Source organism: Coregonus lavaretus (assembly GCF_964263955.1).
Source record: "Coregonus lavaretus genome assembly, contig: HAP1_SCAFFOLD_3778, whole genome shotgun sequence".
Lineage (NCBI taxonomy): Eukaryota > Metazoa > Chordata > Actinopteri > Salmoniformes > Salmonidae > Coregonus > Coregonus lavaretus.
In genome coordinates, this window is record NW_028165205.1 from 32,385 (window position 1) to 58,409 (window position 26,025).

At 47.1% G+C, this 26,025-nt stretch overlaps 2 protein-coding genes across 2 annotated transcripts in view; one reads left to right on the plus strand and one right to left on the minus strand.

Moving 5' to 3' along the window:
* LOC311116148 (putative pre-mRNA-splicing factor ATP-dependent RNA helicase DHX32) overlaps nt 1–23,787 on the plus strand; it is a 31,228-nt gene extending 7,441 nt beyond the window's left edge. The window contains exons 3-13 of the mRNA XM_084191274.1: nt 5,528–5,657; nt 5,965–6,046; nt 7,056–7,219; nt 9,928–10,191; nt 10,343–10,436; nt 12,962–13,111; nt 15,233–15,424; nt 17,295–17,435; nt 20,085–20,275; nt 20,513–20,703; nt 22,951–23,787. Of these exons, the coding sequence (XP_084047400.1) occupies nt 5,528–5,657; nt 5,965–6,046; nt 7,056–7,219; nt 9,928–10,191; nt 10,343–10,436; nt 12,962–13,111; nt 15,233–15,424; nt 17,295–17,435; nt 20,085–20,275; nt 20,513–20,703; nt 22,951–23,146 (1,795 nt within the window). The 3' untranslated portion in view covers nt 23,147–23,787. The remainder of the gene's footprint in view (nt 1–5,527; nt 5,658–5,964; nt 6,047–7,055; nt 7,220–9,927; nt 10,192–10,342; nt 10,437–12,961; nt 13,112–15,232; nt 15,425–17,294; nt 17,436–20,084; nt 20,276–20,512; nt 20,704–22,950) is intronic.
* Nucleotides 23,788–23,789: 2 nt separating this feature from the next.
* LOC311116150 (protein BCCIP homolog) lies at nt 23,790–25,590 on the minus strand. Its single transcript, XM_084191275.1, has 2 exons — nt 25,413–25,590; nt 23,790–24,221 (listed from the first exon to the last, which is right to left on the minus strand). The coding sequence occupies exons 1-2, from the start codon at nt 25,572–25,574 to the stop codon at nt 24,051–24,053; spliced, it is 333 nt and encodes a 110-aa protein (XP_084047401.1). The 5' UTR covers nt 25,575–25,590; the 3' UTR covers nt 23,790–24,050.
* Nucleotides 25,591–26,025: the final 435 nt, after the last annotated feature.

The following is a 26,025-nucleotide window of genomic DNA, read 5'->3' on the forward strand; positions in this document are numbered from 1 at the left end:
CCCCCTGGAGACATGCTGCTCCATCACAGGGCTACACCATCCCCCTGGAGACATGCTGCTCCATCACAGGGCTACACCATCCCCCTGGAGACACGCTGCTCCCATCACAGGGCCACACCATCCCCTGGAGACATGCTGCTCCATCACAGGGCTACACCATCCCCCTGGAGACATGCTGCTCCATCACAGGGCTACACCATCCCCCTGGAGACATGCTGCTCCATCACAGGGCTACACCATCCCCCTGGAGACATGCTGCTCCATCACAGGGCTACACCATCCCCCTGGAGACATGCTGCTCCATCACAGGGCTACACCATCCCCCTGGAGACATGCTGCTCCATCACAGGGCTACACCATCCCCCAGGAGACATGCTGCTCCATCACAGGGCTACACCATCCCCCTGGAGACATGCTGCTCCATCACAGGGCTACACCATCCCCCTGGAGACATGCTGCTCCATCACAGGGCTACACCATCCCCCTGGAGACATGCTGCTCCATCACAGGGCTACACCATCCCCCTGGAGACATGCTGCTCCATCACAGGGCTACACCATCCCCCTGGAGACATGCTGCTCCATCACAGGGCTACACCATCCCCCTGGAGACACGCTGCTCCATCACAGGGCTACACCATCCCCCTGGAGACACGCTGCTCCATCACAGGGCTACACCATCCCCCTGGAGACACGCTGCTCCATCACAGGGCTACACCATCCCCCTGGAGACACGCTGCTCCATCACAGGGCCACACCATCCCCCTGGAGACACGCTGCTCCATCACAGGGCCACACCATCCCCCTGGAGACACGCTGCTCCATCACAGGGCTACACCATCCCCCTGGAGACACGCTGCTCCATCACAGGGCTACACCATCCCCCTGGAGACACGCTGCTCCATCACAGGGCTACACCATCCCCCTGGAGACACGCTGCTCCATCACAGGGCCTACACCATCCCCCTGGAGACATGCTGCTCCATCACAGGGCCACACCATCCCCCTGGAGACATGCTGCTCCATCACAGGGCCACACCATCCCCCTGGAGACATGCTGCTCCATCACAGGGCCACACCATCCCCCTGGAGACATGCTGCTCCATCACAGGGCTACACCATCCCCCTGGAGACACGCTGCTCCATCACAGGGCTACACCATCCCCCTGGAGACACGCTGCTCCATCACAGGGCTACACCATCCCCCTGGAGACACGCTGCTCCATCACAGGGCTACACCATCCCCCTGGAGACACGCTGCTCCATCACAGGGCTACACCATCCCCCTGGAGACACGCTGCTCCATCACAGGGCTACACCATCCCCCTGGAGACACGCTGCTCCATCACAGGGCTACACCATCCCCCTGGAGACACGCTGCTCCATCACAGGGCTACACCATCCCCCTGGAGACACGCTGCTCCATCACAGGGCTACACCATCCCCCTGGAGACACGCTGCTCCATCACAGGGCTACACCATCCCCCTGGAGACACGCTGCTCCATCACAGGGCTACACCATCCCCCTGGAGACACGCTGCTCCATCACAGGGCTACACCATCCCCCTGGAGACATGCTGCTCCATCACAGGGCTACACCATCCCCCTGGAGACACGCTGCTCCATCACAGGGCTACACCATCCCCCTGGAGACATGCTGCTCCATCACAGGGCTACACCATCCCCCTGGAGACATGCTGCTCCATCACAGGGCTACACCATCCCCCTGGAGACACGCTGCTCCATCACAGGGCTACACCATCCCCCTGGAGACATGCTGCTCCATCACAGGGCTACACCATCCCCCTGGAGACACGCTGCTCCATCACAGGGCTACACCATCCCCCTGGAGACACTGCTGCTCCATCACAGGGCTACACCATCCCCCTGGAGACATGCTGCTCCATCACAGGGCTACACCATCCCCCTGGAGACATGCTGCTCCATCACAGGGCCACACCATCCCCCTGGAGACATGCTGCTCCATCACAGGGCCACACCATCCCCCTGGAGACACGCTGCTCCATCACAGGGCCACACCATCCCCCTGGAGACACGCTGCTCCATCACAGGGCTACACCATCCCCCTGGAGACACGCTGCTCCATCACAGGGCTACACCATCCCCCTGGAGACATGCTGCTCCATCACAGGGCTACACCATCCCCCTGGAGACATGCTGCTCCATCACAGGGCTACACCATCCCCCTGGAGACATGCTGCTCCATCACAGGGCTACACCATCCCCCTGGAGACATGCTGCTCCATCACAGGGCTACACCATCCCCCTGGAGACACGCTGCTCCATCACAGGGCTACACCATCCCCCTGGAGACACGCTGCTCCATCACAGGGCTACACCATCCCCCTGGAGACATGCTGCTCCATCACAGGGCTACACCATCCCCCTGGAGACATGCTGCTCCATCACAGGGCTACACCATCCCCCTGGAGACATGCTGCTCCATCACAGGGCTACACCATCCCCCTGGAGACATGCTGCTCCATCACAGGGCTACACCATCCCCCTGGAGACATGCTGCTCCATCACAGGGCTACACCATCCCCCTGGAGACATGCTGCTCCATCACAGGGCTACACCATCCCCCTGGAGACATGCTGCTCCATCACAGGGCTACACCATCCCCCTGGAGACACGCTGCTCCATCACAGGGCTACACCATCCCCCTGGAGACACGCTGCTCCATCACAGGGCCACACCATCCCCCTGGAGACACGCTGCTCCATCACAGGGCTACACCATCCCCCTGGAGACACGCTGCTCCATCACAGGGCTACACCATCCCCCTGGAGACATGCTGCTCCATTGACACTGTGCTCATGTCTGCTTCTCACCAAGGCTTTACTGTTTATTTTCATTTTGATTTATTTCACCTTTATTTAACCAGGTAAGAAGCCAGTTGAGAACAAGTTCTCATTTCCAACTGCGACCTGGCCAAGATAAAGCAAAGCAGTGCGATTTAAAAACAACAACACATAGTTACATATGGGGTAAAACAAAACATAAAGTCAAAAAATACAACAGAAAATATATATACAGTGTGTGCAAAATGTAGTAAGTTATGGAGGTAAGGCAATAAATAGGCCATAGTGCAAAATAGTTACGATTTCGTATGAACACTGGAATGATAGATGTGCTGTCCAGCCAGTCATTAGCTGCAGGTCTGGCACACGTGTTTATCACGTTTCAGATGGTTTGCACACACGCAAAGTTTACATGCCAACGCAAACTCGATCACACAGATCACGACAGACAGGGACATCATCTATTGCTGTGTCATTATGTGTCTCCTAGCACACAGATGCTAAATGTTTCACTGTAGTAACACGTTGTGACAGGTTGCAGGGAGGTAATGTACCAAGGGGTCACATTCAGACAGTGGGGTGGGCTCCTGACAAAACAGCTTTCCAGTTTCATATTGTCCTTGGTGTAGTTGTGGTAGGCTAATCAATTATTTAAATAATCGTGATGTTTCTACTCTGTTATTGTCTCCTGAGTGGCGCAGTGGTCTAAGGCACTGCATCACAGTGCTAGCTGTGCCACTAGAGATCCTGGTTCGAATCCAGGCTCTGTCGCAGCCGGCCGCGACCGGGAGACTCATGGGCGGCGCACAATTGGCCTAGCGTCGTCCAGGGTAGGGAAGGGAATGGCCGGCAGGGATGTAGCTCAGTTGATAGAGCATGGCGTTTGCAACGCCAGGGTTGTGGGTTCGATTCCCACGGGGGACCAGTATTAAAAAATAGAATATGTATTCACTAACTGTAAGTCGCTCTGGATAAGAGCGTCTGCTAAATGACTAAAATGTAAATGTTATTATCAGATTTAAATGACAGGCTACAGTAATAATCTCCCTGCCAAACGGCAGCTGTGGAAAGATCAATTCTACGGGATGTTGACATTGGCAACCGTTAGTTAAGTCGGATCAGAGAGTTGGGACAGTGAGGTTTCTGCATTAGGAAGCATTTACACACTACACCATTCTATGGCAGCCATGTTAACATTCCATTAGTTAACTCTGATGATCTCTGCTCCAGGGACTGCACGGATGCTGCTGAGGGAGATGATGTCTCAATAACCACACTAGCATACTACAACTAGCATCCATAGACAATACATCTCTACATACTAAGTAGCATGCAAGTATGAACACTACATGACCAAAAGAATGTGGACACCTGCTCGTCGAACATCTCATTCCAAAATCATGGGCATTAATATGGAGTTGGTCCCCCCTTTGCTGCTATAACAGCCTCCACTCTTCTGGGAAGGATTTCCACTAGATGTTGGAACATTGCTGCTGGGACTTGCTTCTATTCAGCCACAAGAGCATTAGTGAGGTTGGACACTGATGTTGGGCGATTAGGCCTGGCTCGCAGTCGGCGTTCCAATTCATCCCAAAGGTGTTCGATGGGGTTGAGGTCCGGGCTCTGTGCAGGCCAGTCAAGTTCTTCCACACCAATCTCGACAAACCATTTCTCTATGGACCTCGCTTTGTGCACGAGGGCACTGTCATGCTGAAAAAGGAAATGTCCTTCCCCAAACTTTTTCCCCAAAATTGGAAGCACAGAATCGTCTAGAATGTAATTGTATGCTGTAGCGTTAAGATTTCCGTTCACTGGAAGTAAAGGGCCTAGCCCGAACCATGAGAAACAGCCCCAGACCATTATTCCTCCTCCACCAAACTTTACAGTTGGCACTATGCATTGGGGCAGGTAGCGTTCTCCTGGCATCCACCAAACCCAGATTCGTCCGTCGGACTGCCAGATGGTGAAGCGTGATTCATCACTCCGGAGAATGCGTTTCCACTGCTCCAGAGTCCAATGGCGGTGAGCTTTACACCACTCCAGCCGACGCTTGGCATTGCGCATGGTGATCTTAGGCTTGTGTGCGGCTGCTCGGCCATGGAAACCCATTTCATGAAGCTCCCGACAAACAGTTATTGTGCTGACATTGCTTCCAGAGGCAGTTTGGAACTCGGTAGTGAGTATTGCAACTGAGGACAGACGATGTTTACGCGATACGCACTCCAGCACTCAGCGGTTCCGTTCTGTGAGCTTGTGTGGTCTACCACTTCGCGGCTGAGCCGTTGATTCTCCTAGACGTTTCCACTTCACAATAACAGCACTTACAGTTGACCGGGGCAGCTCTAGCAGGGCAGGAATTTGACGAACTGACTTGTTGGAAAGGTGGCATCCTATGACGGTGCCACGTTGAAAGTCACTGAGCTCTTCAGTAAGGCCATTCCACTGCCAATGTTTCTCTATGGAGATTGCATGGCTGTGTGCTCGATTTTTATACACCTGTCGGCAACGGGTGTGGCTGAAATCGCCGAATCCACTAATTTGAAGGGGCGTCCACATACTTTTGTGTGTATATATAGTGTATATCGGCACTCACTTCTGGTCTCCACGCTCCATACTGGCATTGAGTGCATAGTGTGTATTGAACAACATTGAAAGATGTTACCGCCTGCATCATTAGTTAACTCAGTTCTGGTCCCACTCCAGGTTCTGTACGGATACCCTGCTGCTGAGGGAGATGATGTCTGACCCCATGTTGGAGCACTACGGGGCCATCGTCATCGACCAGGCTCACGAGAGGACCGTCAGCACAGACGTACTGCTGGGACTGCTCCGGGTATGGTGGGAATGACGTGGCGCTTTCTCTCTTAAGTGGTATTCAGCATAATAGTATCTGTTGGATTATATACATGTCTATTTTAGGGGTATTCCAGAAAGCAGGATTAAGGAGTGAGCAAGATCATTTTTAGTCAGATCTCAAGTGAACACAGAGCTTCAGAGAGAGAGAGCTGAAGGTATAGCCAGATCAGAAACCACAGAAGAAAAAAATACCACCTCTGAATTGATGTTAATCTACACTGATTGATGTTGATTCCTAGTAACATTAGTTTGTTGCATGTCAATAAAGTTTTGTGATTGTGCAGGACATCCTGGTCCACAGACCAGACCTGAGGGCGGTGATCCTGACGGTGTCCTCCATGACAGACAGGCTCCAGGCCCACTATGGTTAGTGGAACGGCCATCTTTAATGGGAAAAGATGCACTTAGTAACAACCCAGGAGAATAGCACATGGTCCCCTGTTGTTGTATTATCAGATGATTAGAAGAATGGAGGTTGTGGAGTCTTATATTATTTATTGAACTTTACTGAAGGCACTGTGGGGATAGCTACATACATGATATTATTTATTGAACTTTACTGAAAGCACTGTGGGGATAGCTACATACATGATATTATTTATTGAACTTTACTGAAAGCACTGTGGGGATAGCTACATACATGATATTATTTATTGAACTTTACTGAAAGCATTGTGGGGATAGCTACATACATGATATTATTTATTGAACTTTACTGAAAGCACTGTGGGGATAGCTACATACATGATATTATTTATTGAACTTTACTGAAAGCATTGTGGGGATAGCTACATACATGATATTATTTATTGAACTTTACTGAAAGCACTGTGGGGATAGCTACATACATGATATTATTTATTGAACTTTACTGAAGGCATTGTGGGGTTAGCTACATACATGATATTATTTATTGAACTTTACTGAAAGCACTGTGGGGATAGCTACATACATGATATTATTTATTGAACTTTACTGAAAGCATTGTGGGGATAGCTACATACATGATATTATTTATTGAACTTTACTGAAAGCACTGTGGGGATAGCTACATACATGATATTATTTATTGAACTTTACTGAAGGCACTGTGGGGATAGCTACATACATGATATTATTTATTGAACTTTACTGAAGGCACTGTGGGGATAGCTACATACATGATATTATTTATTGAACTTTACTGAAAGCACTGTGGGGATAGCTACATACATGATATTATTTATTGAACTTTACTGAAAGCACTGTGGGGATACTTTGTTGATCGCTAGCTCCCTAGAGCATGAGTAAAACATGGAATGGAGTTGTGAGTATTTCAGTTATCAATATAATGGTAACATGGAATGGACTAACAGTGATGTCCTCTACATTACAGGTAGTAACGTCCCGGTGGTCAGGCTGGAAGCCCTCTGTCCAGCTGAGGTCATCTACAGGACATGCAGTAGTAAGGACTATTTCTACTCTGCTCTAAGAACGGTGCTGGAGATCCACCGCACCGAGGAGGAAGGAGATGTAGCGTTGTTCTTGGCCTCAGCTCAGGTGAGACAATTTACACAGTTCAACAGTGATCTCGTGGGCAGATTTTGTCCGTAACTTGATTACTTGCTTGTTTTTGGTGGTGCTATGCACTGAATGATGGCATGCCATAGCTCTCTGGCCTTAAGTAGGCGCTCTGTCCTTGCAGAATCTCTCTCAGAATGTTATATTTTTTATCGTGTGTGGTGCATACTTGTCTCGATTGAATTTAGATGGCAAAGCAACATTCCAGATCCTGTCCCCGTCTCGTGTTTTATTTTGACCGCTTAGCTTTTATTTGCTTTAGTGTGTTTGACTGATGGCTCGTGGTCTGTTGGAATGACAAAGCGTTTTGAAAGGCCTGTTGTCCCTGCCCATATACATGACAATGAGCTTAAAGCCTGTCAATAGGGATGTCAACTCAGCCTTTTCTATTGATGGGTCTGCTTGCAAAATGTGTTAACTATTTATTACATGATAAGCCCTCTCTTCCCTTCACGTTCTCCAGGCTGGGGTATAATGGTCCTGTAGCAAGCCCTCTCTTCCAAGCCCTCTCTTCCCTTCACGTTGAACCCTCCAGGCTGGGGTATAATGGTCATGTAGCAAGCCCTCTCTTCCCTTCACGTTGAACCCTCCAGGCTGGGGTATAATGGGTCATGTAGCAAGCCCTCTCTTCCCTTCACGTTCTCCAGGCTGGGGTATAATGGTCATGTAGCAAGCCCTCTCTTCCCTTCACGTTCTCCAGGCTGGGGTATAATGGTCATGTAGCAAGCCCTCTCTTCCCTTCACGTTGAACCTTCCAGGCTGGGGTATAATGGTCATGTAGCAAGCCCTCTCTTCCCTTCACGTTGAACCCTCCAGGCTGGGGTATAATGGTCATGTAGCAAGCCCTCTCTTCCCTTCACGTTCTCCAGGCTGGGGTGTAATGGTCATGTAGCAAGCCCTCTCTTCCCTTCACGTTGAACCCTCCAGGCTGGGGTATAATGGTCATGTAGCAAGCCCTCTCTTCCCTTCACGTTCTCCAGGCTGGGGTGTAATGGTCATGTAGCAAGCCCTCTCTTCCCTTCACGTTCTCCAGGCTGGGGTGTAATGGTCATGTAGCAAGCCCTCTCTTCCCTTCACGTTGAACCCTCCAGGCTGGGGTATAATGGTCATGTAGCAAGCCCTCTCTTCCCTTCACGTTCTCCAGGCTGGGGTATAATGGTCATGTAGCAAGCCCTCTCTTCCCTTCACGTTGAACCATCCAGGCTGGGGTATAATGGTCATGTAGCAAGCCCTCTCTTCCCTTCACGTTGAACCCTCCAGGCTGGGGTATAATGGTCATGTAGCAAGCCCTCTCTTCCCTTCACGTTCTCCAGGCTGGGGTATAATGGTCATGTAGCAAGCCCTCTCTTCCCTTCACGTTGAACCCTCCAGGCTGGGGTATAATGGTCATGTAGCAAGCCCTCTCTTCCCTTCACGTTGAACCCTCCAGGCTGGGGTATAATGGTCATGTAGCAAGCCCTCTCTTCCCTTCACGTTGAACCGTCCAGGCTGGGGTATAATGGTCATGTAGCAAGCCCTCTCTTCCAAGCCCTCTCTTCCCTTCACGTTGAACCCTCCAGGCTGGGGTATAATGGTCATGTAGCAAGCCCTCTCTTCCCTTCACGTTCTCCAGGCTGGGGTATAATGGTCATGTAGCAAGCCCTCTCTTCCCTTCACGTTGAACCATCCAGGCTGGGGTATAATGGTCATGTAGCAAGCCCTCTCTTCCCTTCACGTTCTCCAGGCTGGGGTATAATGGGTCATGTAGCAAGCCCTCTCTTCCCTTCACGTTCTCCAGGCTGGGGTATAATGGTCCTGTAGCAAGCCCTCTCTTCCCTTCACGTTGAACCCTCCAGGCTGGGGTATAATGGGTCATGTAGCAAGCCCTCTCTTCCCTTCACGTTGAACCTTCCAGGCTGGGGTATAATGGTCATGTAGCAAGCCCTCTCTTCCCTTCACGTTGAACCCTCCAGGCTGGGGTATAATGGTCATGTAGCAAGCCCTCTCTTCCCTTCACGTTCTCCAGGCTGGGGTATAATGGTCCTGTAGCAAGCCCTCTCTTCCCTTCACGTTCTCCAGGCTGGGGTATAATGGTCATGTAGCAAGCCCTCTCTTCCCTTCACGTTGAACCCTCCAGGCTGGGGTATAATGGTCATGTAGCAAGCCCTCTCTTCCCTTCACGTTGAACCTTCCAGGCTGGGGTATAATGGTCATGTAGCAAGCCCTCTCTTCCCTTCACGTTCTCCAGCCTGGGGTATAATGGTCATGTAGCAAGCCCTCTCTTCCCTTCACGTTCTCCAGCCTGGGGTATAATGGTCATGTAGCAAGCCCTCTCTTCCCTTCACGTTGAACCGTCCAGGCTGGGGTATAATGGTCATGTAGCAAGCCCTCTCTTCCAAGCCCTCTCTTCCCTTCACGTTGAACCCTCCAGGCTGGGGTATAATGGTCATGTAGCAAGCCCTCTCTTCCCTTCACGTTCTCCAGGCTGGGGTATAATGGTCATGTAGCAAGCCCTCTCTTCCCTTCACGTTGAACCTTCCAGGATGGGGTATAACACTATTATCCAAAGAGCCTCACGGTATACATTTTAGGCATGTGATCCCTGCAGGATTTGAACCCATGACCTTGGCGTTGCTAGCCAGTGGCCACACAGGACTAGTCGTACGGTGCTGGCAACACTTCTCACACTGTGTTTCCCCCTCCCACAGGAGATCGTCTGTGCCCGTGCTATCCTCCAGAGAGAAGGTACCAGACTGGGGGCAGACCTGGGGGAGCTGGTGCCCGTGGTCTTGTGCCCTGGGCAGGGTGGGCAGGGCCAGGCACCCCCTCTCCTGGGAGAGGGGATGGGGGGTAGGGGAACAGTTAGGACCAGGGGCCGGAGGGTATACCTCTCCACCCGTCAGGGAGAGGACATGTTCTGGAATGTGGACCCCGTTAACTTTGTCATCGACGCAGGAGTGGAGAAAAGATGTGTGAGTTTAATCCCCAGTACAGGAAATATAATACAAGCGTTGCATGTTAGTTTAGAAATGTAAGGCCATAGATATCCTATTAAATAGTTATAATTTGTCATTCTATGGCTATGACTAACCTGTCTTTTTAAAAATGTATTATTTAAACCAGGTGTATAATCCCAGGATAAGGGCCAACTCTGAAGTACTACGATCCATCAGCAGATCCCAGGCAGACATCAGGAAGCAGCTGACTGGACCAACAGGTACTGACATCAGGAAGCAGCTGACTGGACCAACAGGTACTGACATCAGGAAGCAGCTGACTGGAACAACAGGTACTGACATCAGGAAGCAGCTGACTGGACCAACAGGTACTGACATCAGGAAGCAGCTGACTGGACCAACAGGTACTGACATCAGGAAGCAGCTGACTGGAACAACAGGTACTGACATCAGGAAGCAGCTGACTGGGACCAACAGGTACTGAGATCAGGAAGCAGCTGACTGGCCCAACAGGTACTGACATCAGGAAGCAGCTGACTGGGCCCAACAGGTACTGACATCAGGAAGCAGCTGACTGGGCCCAACAGGTACTGACATCAGGAAGCAGCTGACTGGACCAACAGGTACTGACATCAGGAAGCAGCTGACTGGAACAACAGGTACTGACATCAGGAAGCAGCTGACTGGACCAACAGGTACTGACATCAGGAAGCAGCTGACTGGACCAACAGGTACTGACATCAGGAAGCAGCTGACTGGACCAACAGGTACTGACATCAGGAAGCAGCTGACTGGTCTAACAGGTACTGACATCAGGAAGCAGCTGACTGGACCAACAGGTACTGACATCAGGAAGCAGCTGACTGAACCAACAGGTACTGACATCAGGAAGCAGCTGACTGGACCAACAGGTACTGATATCAGGAAGCAGCTGACTGGACCAACAGGTACTGACATCAGGAAGCAGCTGACTGGACCAACAGGTACTGACATCAGGAAGCAGCTGACTGGAACAACAGGTACTGACATCAGGAAGCAGCTGACTGGACCAACAGGTACTGACATCAGGAAGCAGCTGACTGGTCTAACAGGTACTGACATCAAGAAGCAGCTGACTGGACCAACAGGTACTGACATCAGGAAGCAGCTGACTGGGCCAACAGGTACTGACATCAGGAAGCAGCTGACTGGACCAACAGGTACTGACATCAGGAAGCAGCTGACTGGACCAACAGGTACTGACATCAGGAAGCAGCTGACTGGACCAACAGGTACTGACATCAGGAAGCAGCTGACTGGGACCAACAGGTACTGACATCAGGAAGCAGCTGACTGGACCCAACAGGTACTGACATCAGGAAGCAGCTGACTGGACCAACAGGTACTGACATCAGGAAGCAGCTGACTGGACCAACAGGTACTGACATCAGGAAGCAGCTGACTGGGACCAACAGGTACTGACATCAGGAAGCAGCTGACTGGACCAACAGGTACTGACATCAGGAAGCAGCTGACTGGACCAACAGGTACTGACATCAGGAAGCAGCTGACTGGACCAACAGGTACTGACATCAGGAAGCAGCTGACTGGACCAACAGGTACTGACATCAGGAAGCAGCTGACTGGACCAACAGGTACTGACATCAGGAAGCAGCTGACTGGACCAACAGGTACTGACATCAGGAAGCAGCTGACTGGAACAACAGGTACTGACATCAGGAAGCAGCTGACTGGACCAACAGGTACTGACATCAGGAAGCAGCTGACTGGACCAACAGGTACTGACATCAGGAAGCAGCTGACTGTCAAACAGGTACTGACATCAGGAAGCAGCTGACTGGACCAACAGGTACTGACATCAGGAAGCAGCTGACTTGACCAACAGGTACTGACATCAGGAAGCAGCTGACTGGACCAACAGGTACTGACATCAGGAAGCAGCTGACTGTACCAACAGGTACTGACATCAGGAAGCAGCTGACTGGACCAACAGGTACTGACTACCTCTCATCTCTCCTTGATGTGAATCAGTTGACTTGCATCGCTTGTTGGTTAGATCAGGGCTTCCCAAACTTTTTCACTCTAGCCCCCCTTCCAGCATTGGGGAAAATCCCGCGCCGAGCCGCGCCTGTTTCTATGGACACAAGCACTGATCATGACACACACGGTTCCCACCCCTCTTGGCACTGATCATGACACACACGGTTCCCACCCCTCCTGTTGGTGGAGAGAATTTAGCAGGTTTAAAGCTTATTTCCTGCAATTCTACACATGTTGTCACGGGGGTCAAGAGAAAATGTTGCCGTTTTTTTTAAAGCTAATTTTCTTGCAATTCTACACATTTTGCCATGTCTAATGTGTATTCATGTGAGTGACTAAAAAATTACAACAAGAGGAACGATGGTGCACTGCCCAATTTCGAAATTGCACCTTGTGCATTCTACTATTACATCTTTCAACAGTAAGTTTAAAACATATATACTGTGTATATATATATATTATTTTTTATTTTTTTATTTTTTTGGGGGGGGGGAGACCCCCCTGCCGACCCCTCCCACCCCACAGTTTGGGAACCACTGGGTTAGATAGCCTATATATTGGTTTTCAATAATGTTCTTCTGCCTCTACATTGCTGGCTCTTTGGGGTTTCAGGCTGGGTATCTGTAAAGCGCTCTGTGATAACTGCTGATGTAAGAAGGGCTTTATCAAATAAATGTTATTGAAAAAATACATTTGATTGATTTATGTTGGAGGTAGTAACATTGTCTGTCTGTGTTTTGTCCAGGGAAGTGTTTCTGCCTGTACCCTGAGGATCGAGTTCTCCCCGTAGAGACATCCCCTCAGATCCTGGAGACTAACCTCACCTCCACCATCCTCTTCCTCAAGAGGATGGAGATCGCAGGGCTGGGACACTGTGACTTCATCACCAGACCAGGTCAGCCTACCAGACAGACATTCTACATGGTACTTTAGTAGAACAGTGGTTCTCAACCTGGGTACTAGGACCCCTAGGGGTACTTGGCTTATCCACAGGGGGTACTTGGGAAGACTGATGAGACCATAGTTACTGGTAAAATGCACATGAGGGGGTACTTCAGGGTACCGTATCCAAAAAAGGTTAAGAACCAAACTACCAATCCCACACAATCAATCAATCAAATGTATCTACAAAGCCCTTTTTACATCAGCAGATGTCACCGAGTGCTTATACAGAAACCCAGCCTAAAACCCCAAACAGCAAGCAATGCAGATATAGAAGCACGACTAGAAACCCCTTTAGAAACCCTGGTTGTACCCTGAGTCTTGTCTGCAGTGTATTTGGGTCTTCCCAGGTTATCAGACTCTGGTCGGGAGGTGAGTCTGACCACAGAGATCCTATTAAATGAAATGTGTTATAATATGTAATTATATGGATCTGACCCTGTATAACTTGTGCTGTAACCAAGGGTTTACAAAATGCCAGCAACTTTCCCCAAAATTCCCAGGTTTTTCCAGAAAATCAGGAGGGAATCAGCAGGGAATCCGGAATCCTCCAACCAGGATTTTCTGGAAGACCTGGGGGGCATTTTGGGGAAGGTTAACCAGAATGTTGCAACCCTAGCTGTAACTGTAGAGGGGTACAGGGTACAGGAGGGTTTTTGGGGGCCTGGGTAGAGTGTGGCCAGATGGGGGGGGCTGTATGCCGTATGCCGTGCTCTGTTCTGTTTAGACCCAGTCAGGCATGCTTTAGTAGAGGTGACAGCGGGCTGCCAGGGACCATTGTCTGAGAGCCCCGACCCACCCGGCTGTCCCTGCATGGGAAGAGCTGAGGACAAGTCACCATCTGCATCCCAAATGGCACCCCTATTCCCTATATAGTGCACTACTCTGGTCTAAAGTAGTGCACTACAAAGGGAATAAGGTGCCATTTGGGACCCACACGACGGTGGTAAAGAGGCGACGGTGTAAAGAGGCCAGCTCGTTAATGATTACACCAGTAACGTGTCTCGTTAGGCCATTTGACCGCACCTCCACAATGAGGAGGAAGTAGAATCCTGTCCACAGTTCTACTGGAACACACTAGGCTACATTCCTGGATGAACCATCGGAGCCAGGCTCTTTTCAGCAATACGGTTTCATACTGCTTATGTATTCTATGTCTTTTGACGTGTGGCATTTTTATTTTGTAGCTACATTAACATGGAGTTACGGGTTACAGTAAGACCCACTATCTCTTGAGGAGCTGAGCATGAGAAAACACCATAGGATCATAATCCAAAGCATCAACTGACAAGTCATTTTGTTAAACAGGTGTTTTGCTCAGTACTTTCTCTGTCGAATATCTCTATTCTCTCTCTGTATTATCTATGATGTAAAGGATGATCTACTTCCCATCCAGATCTTCTCTCTTTATTATCTATGATGTAAAGGATGATCTACTTCCCATCCAGATCTTCTCTCTTTTATTATCTATGATGTAAAGGATGATCTACTTCCCATCCAGATCTTCTCTCTTTATTATCTATGATGTAAAGGATGATCTACTTCCCATCCAGATCTTCTCTCTTTTATTATCTATGATGTAAAGGATGATCTACTTCCCATCCAGATCTTCTCTCTGTATTATCTATGATGTAAAGGATGATCTACTTCCCATCCAGATCTTCTCTCTTTATTATCTATGATGTAAAGGATGATCTACTTCCCATCCAGATCTTCTCTCTGTATTATCTATGATGTAAAGGATGATCTACTTCCCATCCAGATCTTCTCTCTGTATTATCTATGATGTAAAGGATGATCTACTTCCCATCCAGATCTTCTCTCTGTATTATCTATGATGTAAAGGATGATCTACTTCCCATCCAGATCTTCTCTCTGTATTATCTATGATGTAAAGGATGATCTACTTCCCATCCAGATCTTCTCTCTTTATTATCTATGATGTAAAGGATGATCTACTTCCCATCCAGATCTTCTCTCTGTATTATCTATGATGTAAAGGATGATCTACTTCCCATCCAGATCTTCTCTCTGTATTATCTATGATGTAAAGGATGATCTACTTCCCATCCAGATCCTGAGGGTCTGATGCAGGCACTAGAGGAACTGGATTACCTTGCGGCATTGGACGACGATGGGAACCTATCAGAGATCGGGATCATTATCTCTGAGTTGCCATTGGACGCTCAGATGGCCAAGGCTCTGCTGGCGTCCTGTGAGTTTGATTGTGTGAGCGAGGTGGTGACCATCGCAGCTATGCTGTCAGGTATGTAGCTTACACTCGTACAACCTTTTGGCCCATTTATTCATTCAGGGTGGATCGCACCAACGTTGATTAACTCTTAACATGGGTTTAATCAAGGTTTTTCTAGTAATGTTGTTGCACCGAACTTTAAACCTAGTTTTAAACTAAGCATAGTTCAATCAAATCCTTCTTCTACACTATGTTTTTTTTATTTTGAATTCAAACCAAGATCAAATGTAATGTTGTTGCTCCATTGTTTTAAAAACGAATTTAAATTTAGATTTGGGATTCAATCTAAACTGCCACTGGAGGAGGTTTAAATTAATCAAATATCGGTGTATGTGCTTTATTTTCGGTGTGATTAACAATTTTATCTCCTGTGGTTTATCATGTTTGTAAAACTCAACTAGCCAGCTAAATCATTTGACAGAAAAGTGCAATTAATTTCATCCTTAGCCTGAAGTGAAAAGTAACTTTGCTGGCTAGCTAGCAATAACAAGTGCTGATTTGTTTCCATAGAATTACAACACATTGCTATGGGGAATCCATTAAGACACGTGTCACTGATCATAGTTTAGTGATTTAACCTTAGATGAACTAATCCAGTCTTAAAATGAAGTGGTGCAACACATCTCTGATTAATTATAAACCTAGATTTAGAAAGTCTAGATTAGGTCTAATCTAAGATGAATTTAAACCATGTTGGTGCAACACACCCCCAGTGTCTTGTAAAGGAGGGAACCCTCACGCTTATGTTTACATCCATAAAGCCTTTATAACCTCTACATAAGACATTATAATATGCATCATAAGCAGTCTTAACCATTATGAACAACTACATCGGCATCTCTGACCTTTGAATGTATAATCTGCCAGACAGTATTTTGTATTTTTTTTAACCTTTATTTAACCAAGCAAGTCAGTTAAGAACAAATTCTTATTTACAATGACGGCCTACACCGGCCAAATCCGGACGACGCTGGGCCAATTGTGCGCCGCCCTATGGGACTCCCAATCACGGCCGGTTGTGGTCTAAGGCACTATGCAATGCTAGCAGTGCTAGCTGTGCCACTAGAGATCCTGGTTCGAATCCAGGCTCTGTCGTAGCCGGCCGCGACCGGGAGACCCATGGGGCGGCGCACAATTGGCCCAGCGTCGTCCAGGGTAGGGGAGGGGAGGGAATGGCTGGCAGGGATGTAGCTCAGTTGGTAGAGCATGGCGTTTGCAACGCCAGGGTTGTGGGTTCGATTCCCACGGGGGGCCAGTATGAATTATTTTTTTATTAAAAAAAAAAATGTATGCACTCACTAACTGTAAGTCGCTCTGGATAAGAGCGTCTGCTAAATGACTACATGTAAAATGAATCGAACCAGGGGGGTCTGTAGTGACGCCTCAAGCACTGCGATGCAGTGCCTTAGACCACTGCGCCACTCGGGAGTATGATCTGCCATATGGACATAGTCTAGTCTCTGAGCATTTGCAGTTGTAGCCTAGACGGCTGCTATTTCTCCCACCCAGACAATGAGCCAGAAGGTACTATACGGGGAGAGTAGCTTGGTCAAACAACGCTAACCCTGTTGATATGTCTGTTTTAGCACCAATGCTAACCTCCCTATTGATTCTCTTGTCTGTCTGCGTTAGTGCCAATGCTAACGTTTATTGATTCTCTGTCTGCGTTAGTGCCAATGCTAACCTCGCCATTGATTCCCTATCTGCGTTAGCGCCAGTGCTATCCTCCCTATTGATTCTCTGTCTGCGTTAGCGTCAATGCTAACCACCCTATTGATTCTGTCTGTCTGCGTTAGCGCCAATGCTAACCACCCTATTGATTCTGTCTGTCTGCGTTAGCGCCAATGCTAACCACCCTATTGATTCTGTCTGTCTGCGTTAGCGCCAAGCTGCTTCCTGGAGCCACCTGTTGGCAGGGCCCAAGAGGCACAACAGTGTCACAGAAAGTTCCAGCACCCTGAGGGAGACCACTTCACCCTCATCAACATCTACAACGCCTTCAAGTACAGCCAGAGAGAGACATGTAAGTCAGTCACATCACTTCAAATACAGTCAGAGAGAGACATGTAAGTGAGTTACTTCAAATACAGCCAGAGAGGGAGAGAGACAGTCAGTCACATCCACTGAGCTCAAAAAAGCGTCACATTGTGAATACTTGCCTTCGGAAAGTATTCAGACCCCTTGACTTTTTCCAAATTTTGTTAGGTTACAGCCTTATTCTAAAATTGATTAAATTGTTTTTTTTTCCCTCCTCAATCTACACATAATACCCCATAATGACAAAGCAAAAACAGGTTTTTAGAAATGTTTGATAATTTATTACAAATAAAAAACTTAAATATCACATTTACATACAGTGCATTCGGAAGGTTTTCAGACCCCTTGACTTTTTCCACATTTTATTACGTTAAAGCCTTATTCTAAAATGGATCAAATCAAATAAATTCCTCATCAATCTACACACAATACCCCATAATGACAAAGCGAAAACAAGCTTTCAGAATATTTTGTATTAAAAATTAAAAACAGAAATACCTTATTTACATAAGTATTCAGACCCTTTGCTATGAGACTTGAAATTGAGCTCGGTTGCATCCTGTTTCCATTGATCATTCTTGAGATGTTTCTACAACTTGATTGGAGTCCACCTGTGGTAAATTCAATTGATTGGACACGATTTGGAAAGGCACACACCTGTCTATATAAGGTCCCACAGATGACAGTGCATGTCAGAGCAAAAACCAAGCCATGAGGTCGAAGGAATTGTCCGTAGAGCTCCGAGACAGGATTGTGTCGAGGCACAGATCTGGGGAAGGGTACCAAAAAATGTCTGCAGCATTGAAGGTCCCCAAAAACACAGTGGCCTCCATCATTCTTAAATGGAAGAAGTTTGGAACCACCAAGACTCTTCCTAGAGCTGGCCGCCCGGGCAAACTGAGCAATCGAGGGAGAAGGGCCTTGGTCAGGGAGGTGACCAAGAACCCGATGGTCACTCTGAGAGAGCTCTAGAGTTCCTCTGTGGAGATGGGAGAACCTTCCAGAAGGACAACTATCTCTGCAGCACTCTACCAATCAGGCCTTGATGGTAGAGTGGCCAGACGGAAGCCGCTCCTCAGTAGAAAGGCACATAACTCTACCCACATGCACATATTACCTCAACTACCTCAACTAGCCGGTGCCCCCGCACATTGACTCTGCAACGGTACCCCCCTGTATATATAGCCTCCCTACTGTCACTTTATTTTACTTCTGCTCTTTTTTTTTCTCAACACTTTTTTTTGTTGTTGTTTTATTCTTACTTTTTTTGTTTAAAATAAATGCACTGTTGGTTAAGGGCTGTAAGTAAGCATTTCACTGTAATGTCTGCACCTGTTGTATTCGGCGCATGTGACCAATAAAATTTGATTTGATTTGATTTGAAAGCCCGCTTGGAGTTTGCCAAAAGGCACCTAAAGGACTCTCAGACCATGAGAAACAAGATTCTCTGGTCTGATGAAACCAAGATTGAACTCTTTGGCCTGAATGCAAAGTGTCACGTCTGGAGGAAACCTGGCACCATCCGTACGGTGAAGCATGGTGGTGGCAGCATCATGCTGTGGGAATGTTTTTCAACTGCAGGGACTGCGAGACTAGTCAGGATCAAGGGAAAAATGAACGGAGCAAAGTATAGAGAGATCCTTGATGAAAACCTGCTCTAGAGCGCTCAGGACCTCTGACTGGGGCAAAGGTTCACCTTCCAACAGGACAACGACCCTAAGCACACAGCTAAGACTACTCTGCTGTAGCCGGCCGCAACCGGGAGACCAATGGGTCGGCGCACAATTGGCCCAGCGTCGTCCAGGGTAGGGGAGGGAATGGCCGGCAGGGAGGTAGCTCAGTTGGTAGAGCATGGCGTTTGCAACGCCAGGGTTGTGGGTTCGTTTCCCACGGGGGGCCAGTATGAAAATAAAAAAGAATAATGTATGCACTAACTGTAAGTCGCTCTGGATAAGAGCGTCTGCTAAATGACGTAAATGTAATGTAAATGTAAGACAACACAGGAGTGGCTTCGGGACAAATCCTGTAGTGGCCCAGCCAGAGCCTGGACTTGAACCCGATCGAACATCTCTGGAGAGACCTGAAAATAGCTGTGCAGCGACGCTCCCCATCCAACCTGACAGAGCTTGAGAGGATCTGCAGAGAAGAATGGGAGAAACTCCCCAAATACAGGTGTGCCAAGCTTGTAGCGTCATACCGAAGAAGACTCGAGGCTGTAATCGCTGCTAAATGTGTTTCAACAAAGTACTGAGTAAATGGTCTGAATTCTTATGTAAATGTAATATTTCCGTTTTTTATTTTTTATAAATTAGCTAAAAATTCTACAAACCTGTTTTTGCTTTGTCATTATGGGGTATTGTGTGTAGATTGATGAGGGGGAAAAAACAATTTAATCAATTTTAGAAGAAGGCTGTAAAGTAAGAAAATGTGGAAAAGTCAAGGTGTCTGAATTCTTTCCGAATGCACTGTATGCATATATATGTATGTATAAACGGAATTGTATTCTATTTGATTCAATTGTATTCTATTTGATTCAATTGTATTCTTTTTGATTCAATTGTATTCTATTTGATTCAATTCTCTTCTCCTCACTTGTATCTGAATCTTTCTTCCTGTTGTGATATGATTCCCTCAGACTTCAGTGTAGAGAAGTGGTGTCAGGACTGCCACCTAAACCACAGTGCCCTTCAGACGGCAGACTCCATCAGGTCAGAGCTGACTGACATCCTGAAGAGAATAGAGCTGCCAATCTCTGAGACGTCCTTCGGGACCAAGACCAACACACTCAACGTCAAGAGAGCTCTGCTGGCAGGGTTCTTCATGCAGGTCGGTGGACAATGCAGACCGTGGCGCTAGTGTAAAGGACGTCCCACTGCTTGCTTAGCGTGTACCGTTTCCTCCTGATTCGACTCATACCGGGGTTCGAACCTAGATACCCATCTGCTACATTAGCAACACCAAGGTTCAACTCCCGAAAGGATCACATACACATTAAACATCTGAATGAACTCACTGTCCTGTACGGAAGTCACTTATATGAACTTCCTTTATCCCTGTTTTTAGATTGCCCGTGATGTGGATGGTTCAGGAAACTACTTCATGTTGACACACAGGCACATGGCTCAGGTCCACCCCGCCTCCAGCTATGGGTCCAAGGCACAGCAATTGGGTTTGCCAGAGTGGGTGCTGTTCCACGAGTATACTCTCTCAGAAAACAACTGGATCCGGACAGTCTCTGAAATCTCCCCTGCAGTGTAAGTCAATGGCCCAAACCCTACTAAGGCTCTTTCTCAATGCATATTTCCTTATTCCTCATATCCATTACTTATGTCCTCCTTTCTAACCTTCTCATCCAATGACCCGAGGTCCCTCCCCTCTAACCTTCTCATCCAATGACCCCGAGGTCCCTCCCCCTCTAACCTTCTCATCCAATGACCCCGAGGTCCCTCCCCTCTAACCTTCTCATCCAATGACCCCGAAGGTCCCTCCCCTCTAACCTTCTCATCCAATGACCCCGAGGTCCCTCCCCTCTAACCTTCTCATCCAATGACCCCGAGGTCCCTCCCCTCTAACCTTCTCATCCAATGACCCCGAGGTCCCTCCCCTCTAACCTTCTCATCCAATGACCCCGAGGTCCCTCCCCTCTAACCTTCTCATCCAATGACCCGAGGTCCCTCCCCTCTATCCTTCTCATCCAATGTCCTGAGGTCCCTCCCCTCTAACCTTCTCATCCAATGCATTTTGAGAAGGAGGCGAGGAGAGGATACAAGGAATCAGGGAACAGGGAAAGAACCCTAGTCTCCATTCCATCAATGCTGCCTGATTTAGTCTGGTTCACTGGGCTCATAATGAATGTTATGTTCCCAACATAAAAACCAGACACTAACATGTAGCCAACATAAAAACTAGACACAAACATGTTTTTGACTCTAAAGTCAGATTTGTTTTTGATTTGAAATGGGTAATCCTGTATTACGAATAGGCTCCAAAGTAAATTAGAGACTTCACAACAAGACTTTTGGGTGTGGGTGTTTTGACACTACAAATGGCTAAGTAGATTACAGGAGTCAGTCTGCCTGTTGTGGGAATAGTCAAGTCTATAACAGAAGTGCAGTGTATTCTGTAAGGGCCGATTCCGACCCGAGTTAAAAAGGGTAAATGGAGAGGAATTCCCTTTCTATCCACCTTTCACTCTCTCTGTTTTCCCCCTGATAGAAATAACACCGTTCTCCATGCACTGTAATTTACAACTTGATAAGAGCTATTGATAACAGCTAGGTAAATTAGTAATCAGTTTGGATAAGGTGATTGTAAATATAAATCACACATATATATATATATATATATATATATATATATATATATATATATATATATATATATATATATATATATATATATATATATATATATTGACCTTATAATCGCTGGAGACATATGAAACCAGTCATATCGCAGCACACTGAAGCGTATCAACTTTCCCACAGTAAACTTTATGAAACGCTGTGCCATTTTGCAGAATTTTAATTGTAAAGGCCTTTTAACTTGCGGGGATGGGTACTGTCGAATGTCTTAATTATAGGCGACCCCGACTTTGTCTGTTTCCTATTTCTATCATGTTAAATATGAACCACTATCAGTATGGACCGTCAGTATGCCTAATAACACATTAACTGCCAGTTTACTGTTAGTTCCCTTCAGTTGGTATAATCTACATTATCATTCCATTGTCTCGTTTACCTTCATTTGCTTCCTGTGTAAACGTTGTCATGGCCGTGTGGTTGTTGCTGAGGATCATTAGTAACAGTTAATATAAAAAGACATGTAGGCTAATTAAACCGTTTGAACCCTGACGCATGGCGCAGTACTTGGCCGTGTCGTCACACAGTTCCATGGTTAGTGCAGGCAGTAGACGAGGGTGTAGCCTACTATTGGACACTATTCTCCCTATTATAACTCTATGTACACTAATCTTCCAACTGCACCATGGGTTGAAGAACTGAATGTGGCTATTTTCAGAATGAATCAAAGACGTCTAAATCAAGTTTTTTTATTTCGTGTGTAAAGGCTCTCCAAACTGTGTTTATTTTTATGATTGATAAATACTTGGTGCTGAAACTGAGATTTAGACGTCTTTCTTTCATTGATCCCAAATATTCTGAATCCGTTCTCTCTACCTATTCTATTGAGTCTGTCGACAAAATGCTAACTAAAAAGGTACATCGTATTTAAAGGGATGGTTTAAAGATAAATGTACTGAAAAACACTATTGAATAAAAAACTCGACGAGAATCTGTTGGCCAGCAAGTGGGAAGTGGGTTTTCAGCTGTTGGAATGACATTTATTCAGTGCGTGCAAGAGAACCACGCCCGCAAACCTCATTACGCACCTTCATAATGTATGTCTGAATACCAACTACTGAGAAGTGCATAGGAAAGTCAGAATCGGGCCCTTACAAAAAAAATGTTTTCTATAATATTAGTGTTGTATTCTCTCTGTAGGTTCATTCAGACGGCCCCGCAGTACTTCTTTTACAACCTGCCTTCTAGTGAGAGTAAAGACATACTACAGCACATCCTAGAAGGGGACGGATCTGGACATAGTGAAGACAAGAAACGGACCCTGACCATCAACAGTAAAGTGGATAAGGACTGCAGTACACTGGCTCAGTCTTATGACAGATGTGTGCTACAGTGACCTCTGGTGGAGACCTTTTAGCACTGCACTAACCCTTTCTGAAATAAACAATCATAGCGGATTAGATCAGTGGTTTTCAAACCCCTTCTCAGGGACCCCCAGACGTTTTCACAATTTTGTTGTAGCTCTGACCATCTCACCTGATTGACCTAGTGAAGGGCTTGATGATTAGTTGACCCGGTTGAATGAGGTGTGTTAGCTGTGGAATAGTTAAATACATGGAACAGTTGGGGGTCCAGAGAAGAGGTTGGAGAAGCGCTGGTCTAGCTGTGGAATAGTTAAATACATGGAAACAGTTGGGGTCCAGAGAAGAGGTTGGAGAACCCCTGTGTTAGATCAACTGCCAAATGACTGACTTGCTGTACAGTATTCTTCATAATTCCGTCAGGTGGTAACTGCCTTTGTAATTTGATATATTACATTACAGTAAATAAGTTAGTGCACCAATAAATGAATCCAGATAGTCAAATCAGTTTTAACTTAGTCCATCAGAACATCGGATATTCCTTCACAGAAAAATACACAATTTCGTTTTGGAATTGTCACTTGCCTGATTGTGTAGAAATAGTTTGTGCTGAGATGTTAATGTATATACATCACTATGTTTACCTGAATCTGCAAATACAGTGCTTTGTACTGTGACCCATGTCTAAAGTGATTTATTTTAGTCAAAAGTACATTTATCTGAAAACTGCTAGATAAACCTCTGGGCTAAAGGGAACCATTACAACATAATAGCATTGACTTGACATTCTCAGCTAATCAAAAAAAGTATTCCATTGGTCCCCTTCCTTTCGATGTTTATATTGAATTTTACACATAGCAAAAGAATCCAGAGGTGTTTAAAAATTATCAGTCTTGTGGTTTACCAGAGTTTATTCTGTATGTGTAGTAGTATCGTTGGTCACACGGTGAGGTATTCTTTGAGCTTGTCCATGATGGCTGACATCCTGTCTGCTGGGATGAGCATCACAGTACGCTGTGGCTTCATGGGGACGTCGTCGAAGGACCAGCGCCCGCTCAGAACAGAGTCCGTCTCGTCCTGCACCGAGTAGTGGAACTTCATGGTGGCTTGCTGTAGTGGGGACATTGGGGAAAATTGGGAAAATGGAGAAATGGTTAAGGAAGTGAAAGGACAATTAAGCCATTTAACTCACCAACTGTAGATTTGAGTCATAAAAACTAGGATTACTTGAGGAGGTTATGAATAGTGGCCAGGGTTGGGGGTGGAAATGCCAATTGTCTTCAATTGGGAAACTTTGGAATTTGCTTTACTTTCTGAATTGACTGGAATTGAAATTGAATTGACCCCAACCCTGACATATCCCTTATCCATGTCTTGTGGTGCTCGCTGTGGAAGATGGCAAACGAGAAGGTTCCAGCTTTTGGAAAAAAAAGAGCTTGTCCTCTCCCGTCTGGACTCCTGCAACTCGCTGTTAGCTGGGCTCCCCGCTTGTGCCATCAAACCTTCCCAAGTTCTCCCACGTCACCTCACTCCTCCGCACACTCCACTGGCTTCCAGTCGAAGCTCACATCCACTACAAGACCATGGTGCTTACCTACGGAGCAGCAAGAGGAACTGCCCCTCCCTACCTTCAGGCTATGCTCAAACCCTACACCCCAACCAGAGCACTCCGTTCTGCCACCTCTGGTCTCTTGGCCCTATGGGAGGGCAGCTCTCGCTCAGCCCAGTCCAAGCTCTTCTCTGTGTGCAGCGACTCTGCTGTCCTAGCTTTAGGGGGAAGCTGCTTCCACCGTTGGGGTGCCAGGACAGCAGAGTCCCTGCACATCTTTCCAAAACATCTGAAACCCTACCTCTTCAAAGAGTACCTTAAATAACCCCCCCCACGGCAGGGTCCTAGTGGTGACTGTTTACATTGACATTTTAGTCATTTAGCAGACGCTCTTATCCAGAGCGACTTACAGTTAAGTGAGTGCATACATTTTTTCATACTGGCCCCCCCGTGGGAAACGAACCCACAACCCTGGCATTGCAAAGCGCCATGCTCTACCAACTGAGCTACACAGGACTACAGTCTGTTTAACAGTCTGATGGCCTGGAGATAGAAGCCGTTTATCAGTCTCTCTGCGACCCAGCTTTGATGCACCTTTACTGTCTCCTCCTTCTAGATGGTAGCAGGGTGAACAGGCCGTGGGGCTCAGGTCATTGATTTTCTTGGCCTTCCTTTGACACCGGGTGCTTTGGATAAAAGCGTCCGCTAAATGGCATAACATATTATTATACTTAAAAGTTAGAAACATGTACCTCATAGAAGAACTCCTCCTCTGCGTTGATGAACATGAGCTCGTCTTTATGCGGTGCTCCTCTGGCAGGGATGGTCCTGGAGGGATCCTTATAAGTCTTGCTGATCATCAGGCTATAATGACACTTCCCACTGGGCTTGTTGCTGCTCTGGGCTTCTGCCATCTCCTCCCTGGAACATTCAATCAATGATGTGCTCATGTTTTTCATAGTAGTGTACTGTGTGAAATGACACATAGCTTTTGGTCTTATTTCCATAGACAATACACACATGTAATTACTTTTAGCACAAAAAAAAATATGTCAATGATTTTCAGAGTTTGTAATCCCAATGTTTATCTGGTGCAAAGTGACCCATATCTGAGACAAGCAGTTACATAATTGCAGGTCCATATTAAATCACCATGATTAGAAGGGTTCATCTACATGGGCATACCCATAATGCATAGCAGGTGAGTGACAGTGAACACAATGGTACATCCCATGAGCAACAGTACAGTAATCTGACAGCATGTCTTGCTGGCAGTACAGTAATCTGACAGCATGTCTTGCTGGCAGTACAGTCATCTGAGAGCATGTCTTGCTGGCAGTACAGTAATCTGAGAGCATGTCTTGC

Bases quoted from the DNA above. Each gene is read 5' to 3' on its own strand.
- LOC311116150 (XM_084191275.1), bottom strand. From the start codon at position 25,574: ATGGCAGAAGCCCAGAGCAGCAACAAGCCCAGTGGGAAGTGTCATTAT. The intron at 24,222-25,412 runs GTACATGTTTCT...TCCCCACTACAG, and splicing joins AGGAGGAGTTCTTCTATGAG to CAAGCCACCATGAAGTTCCA.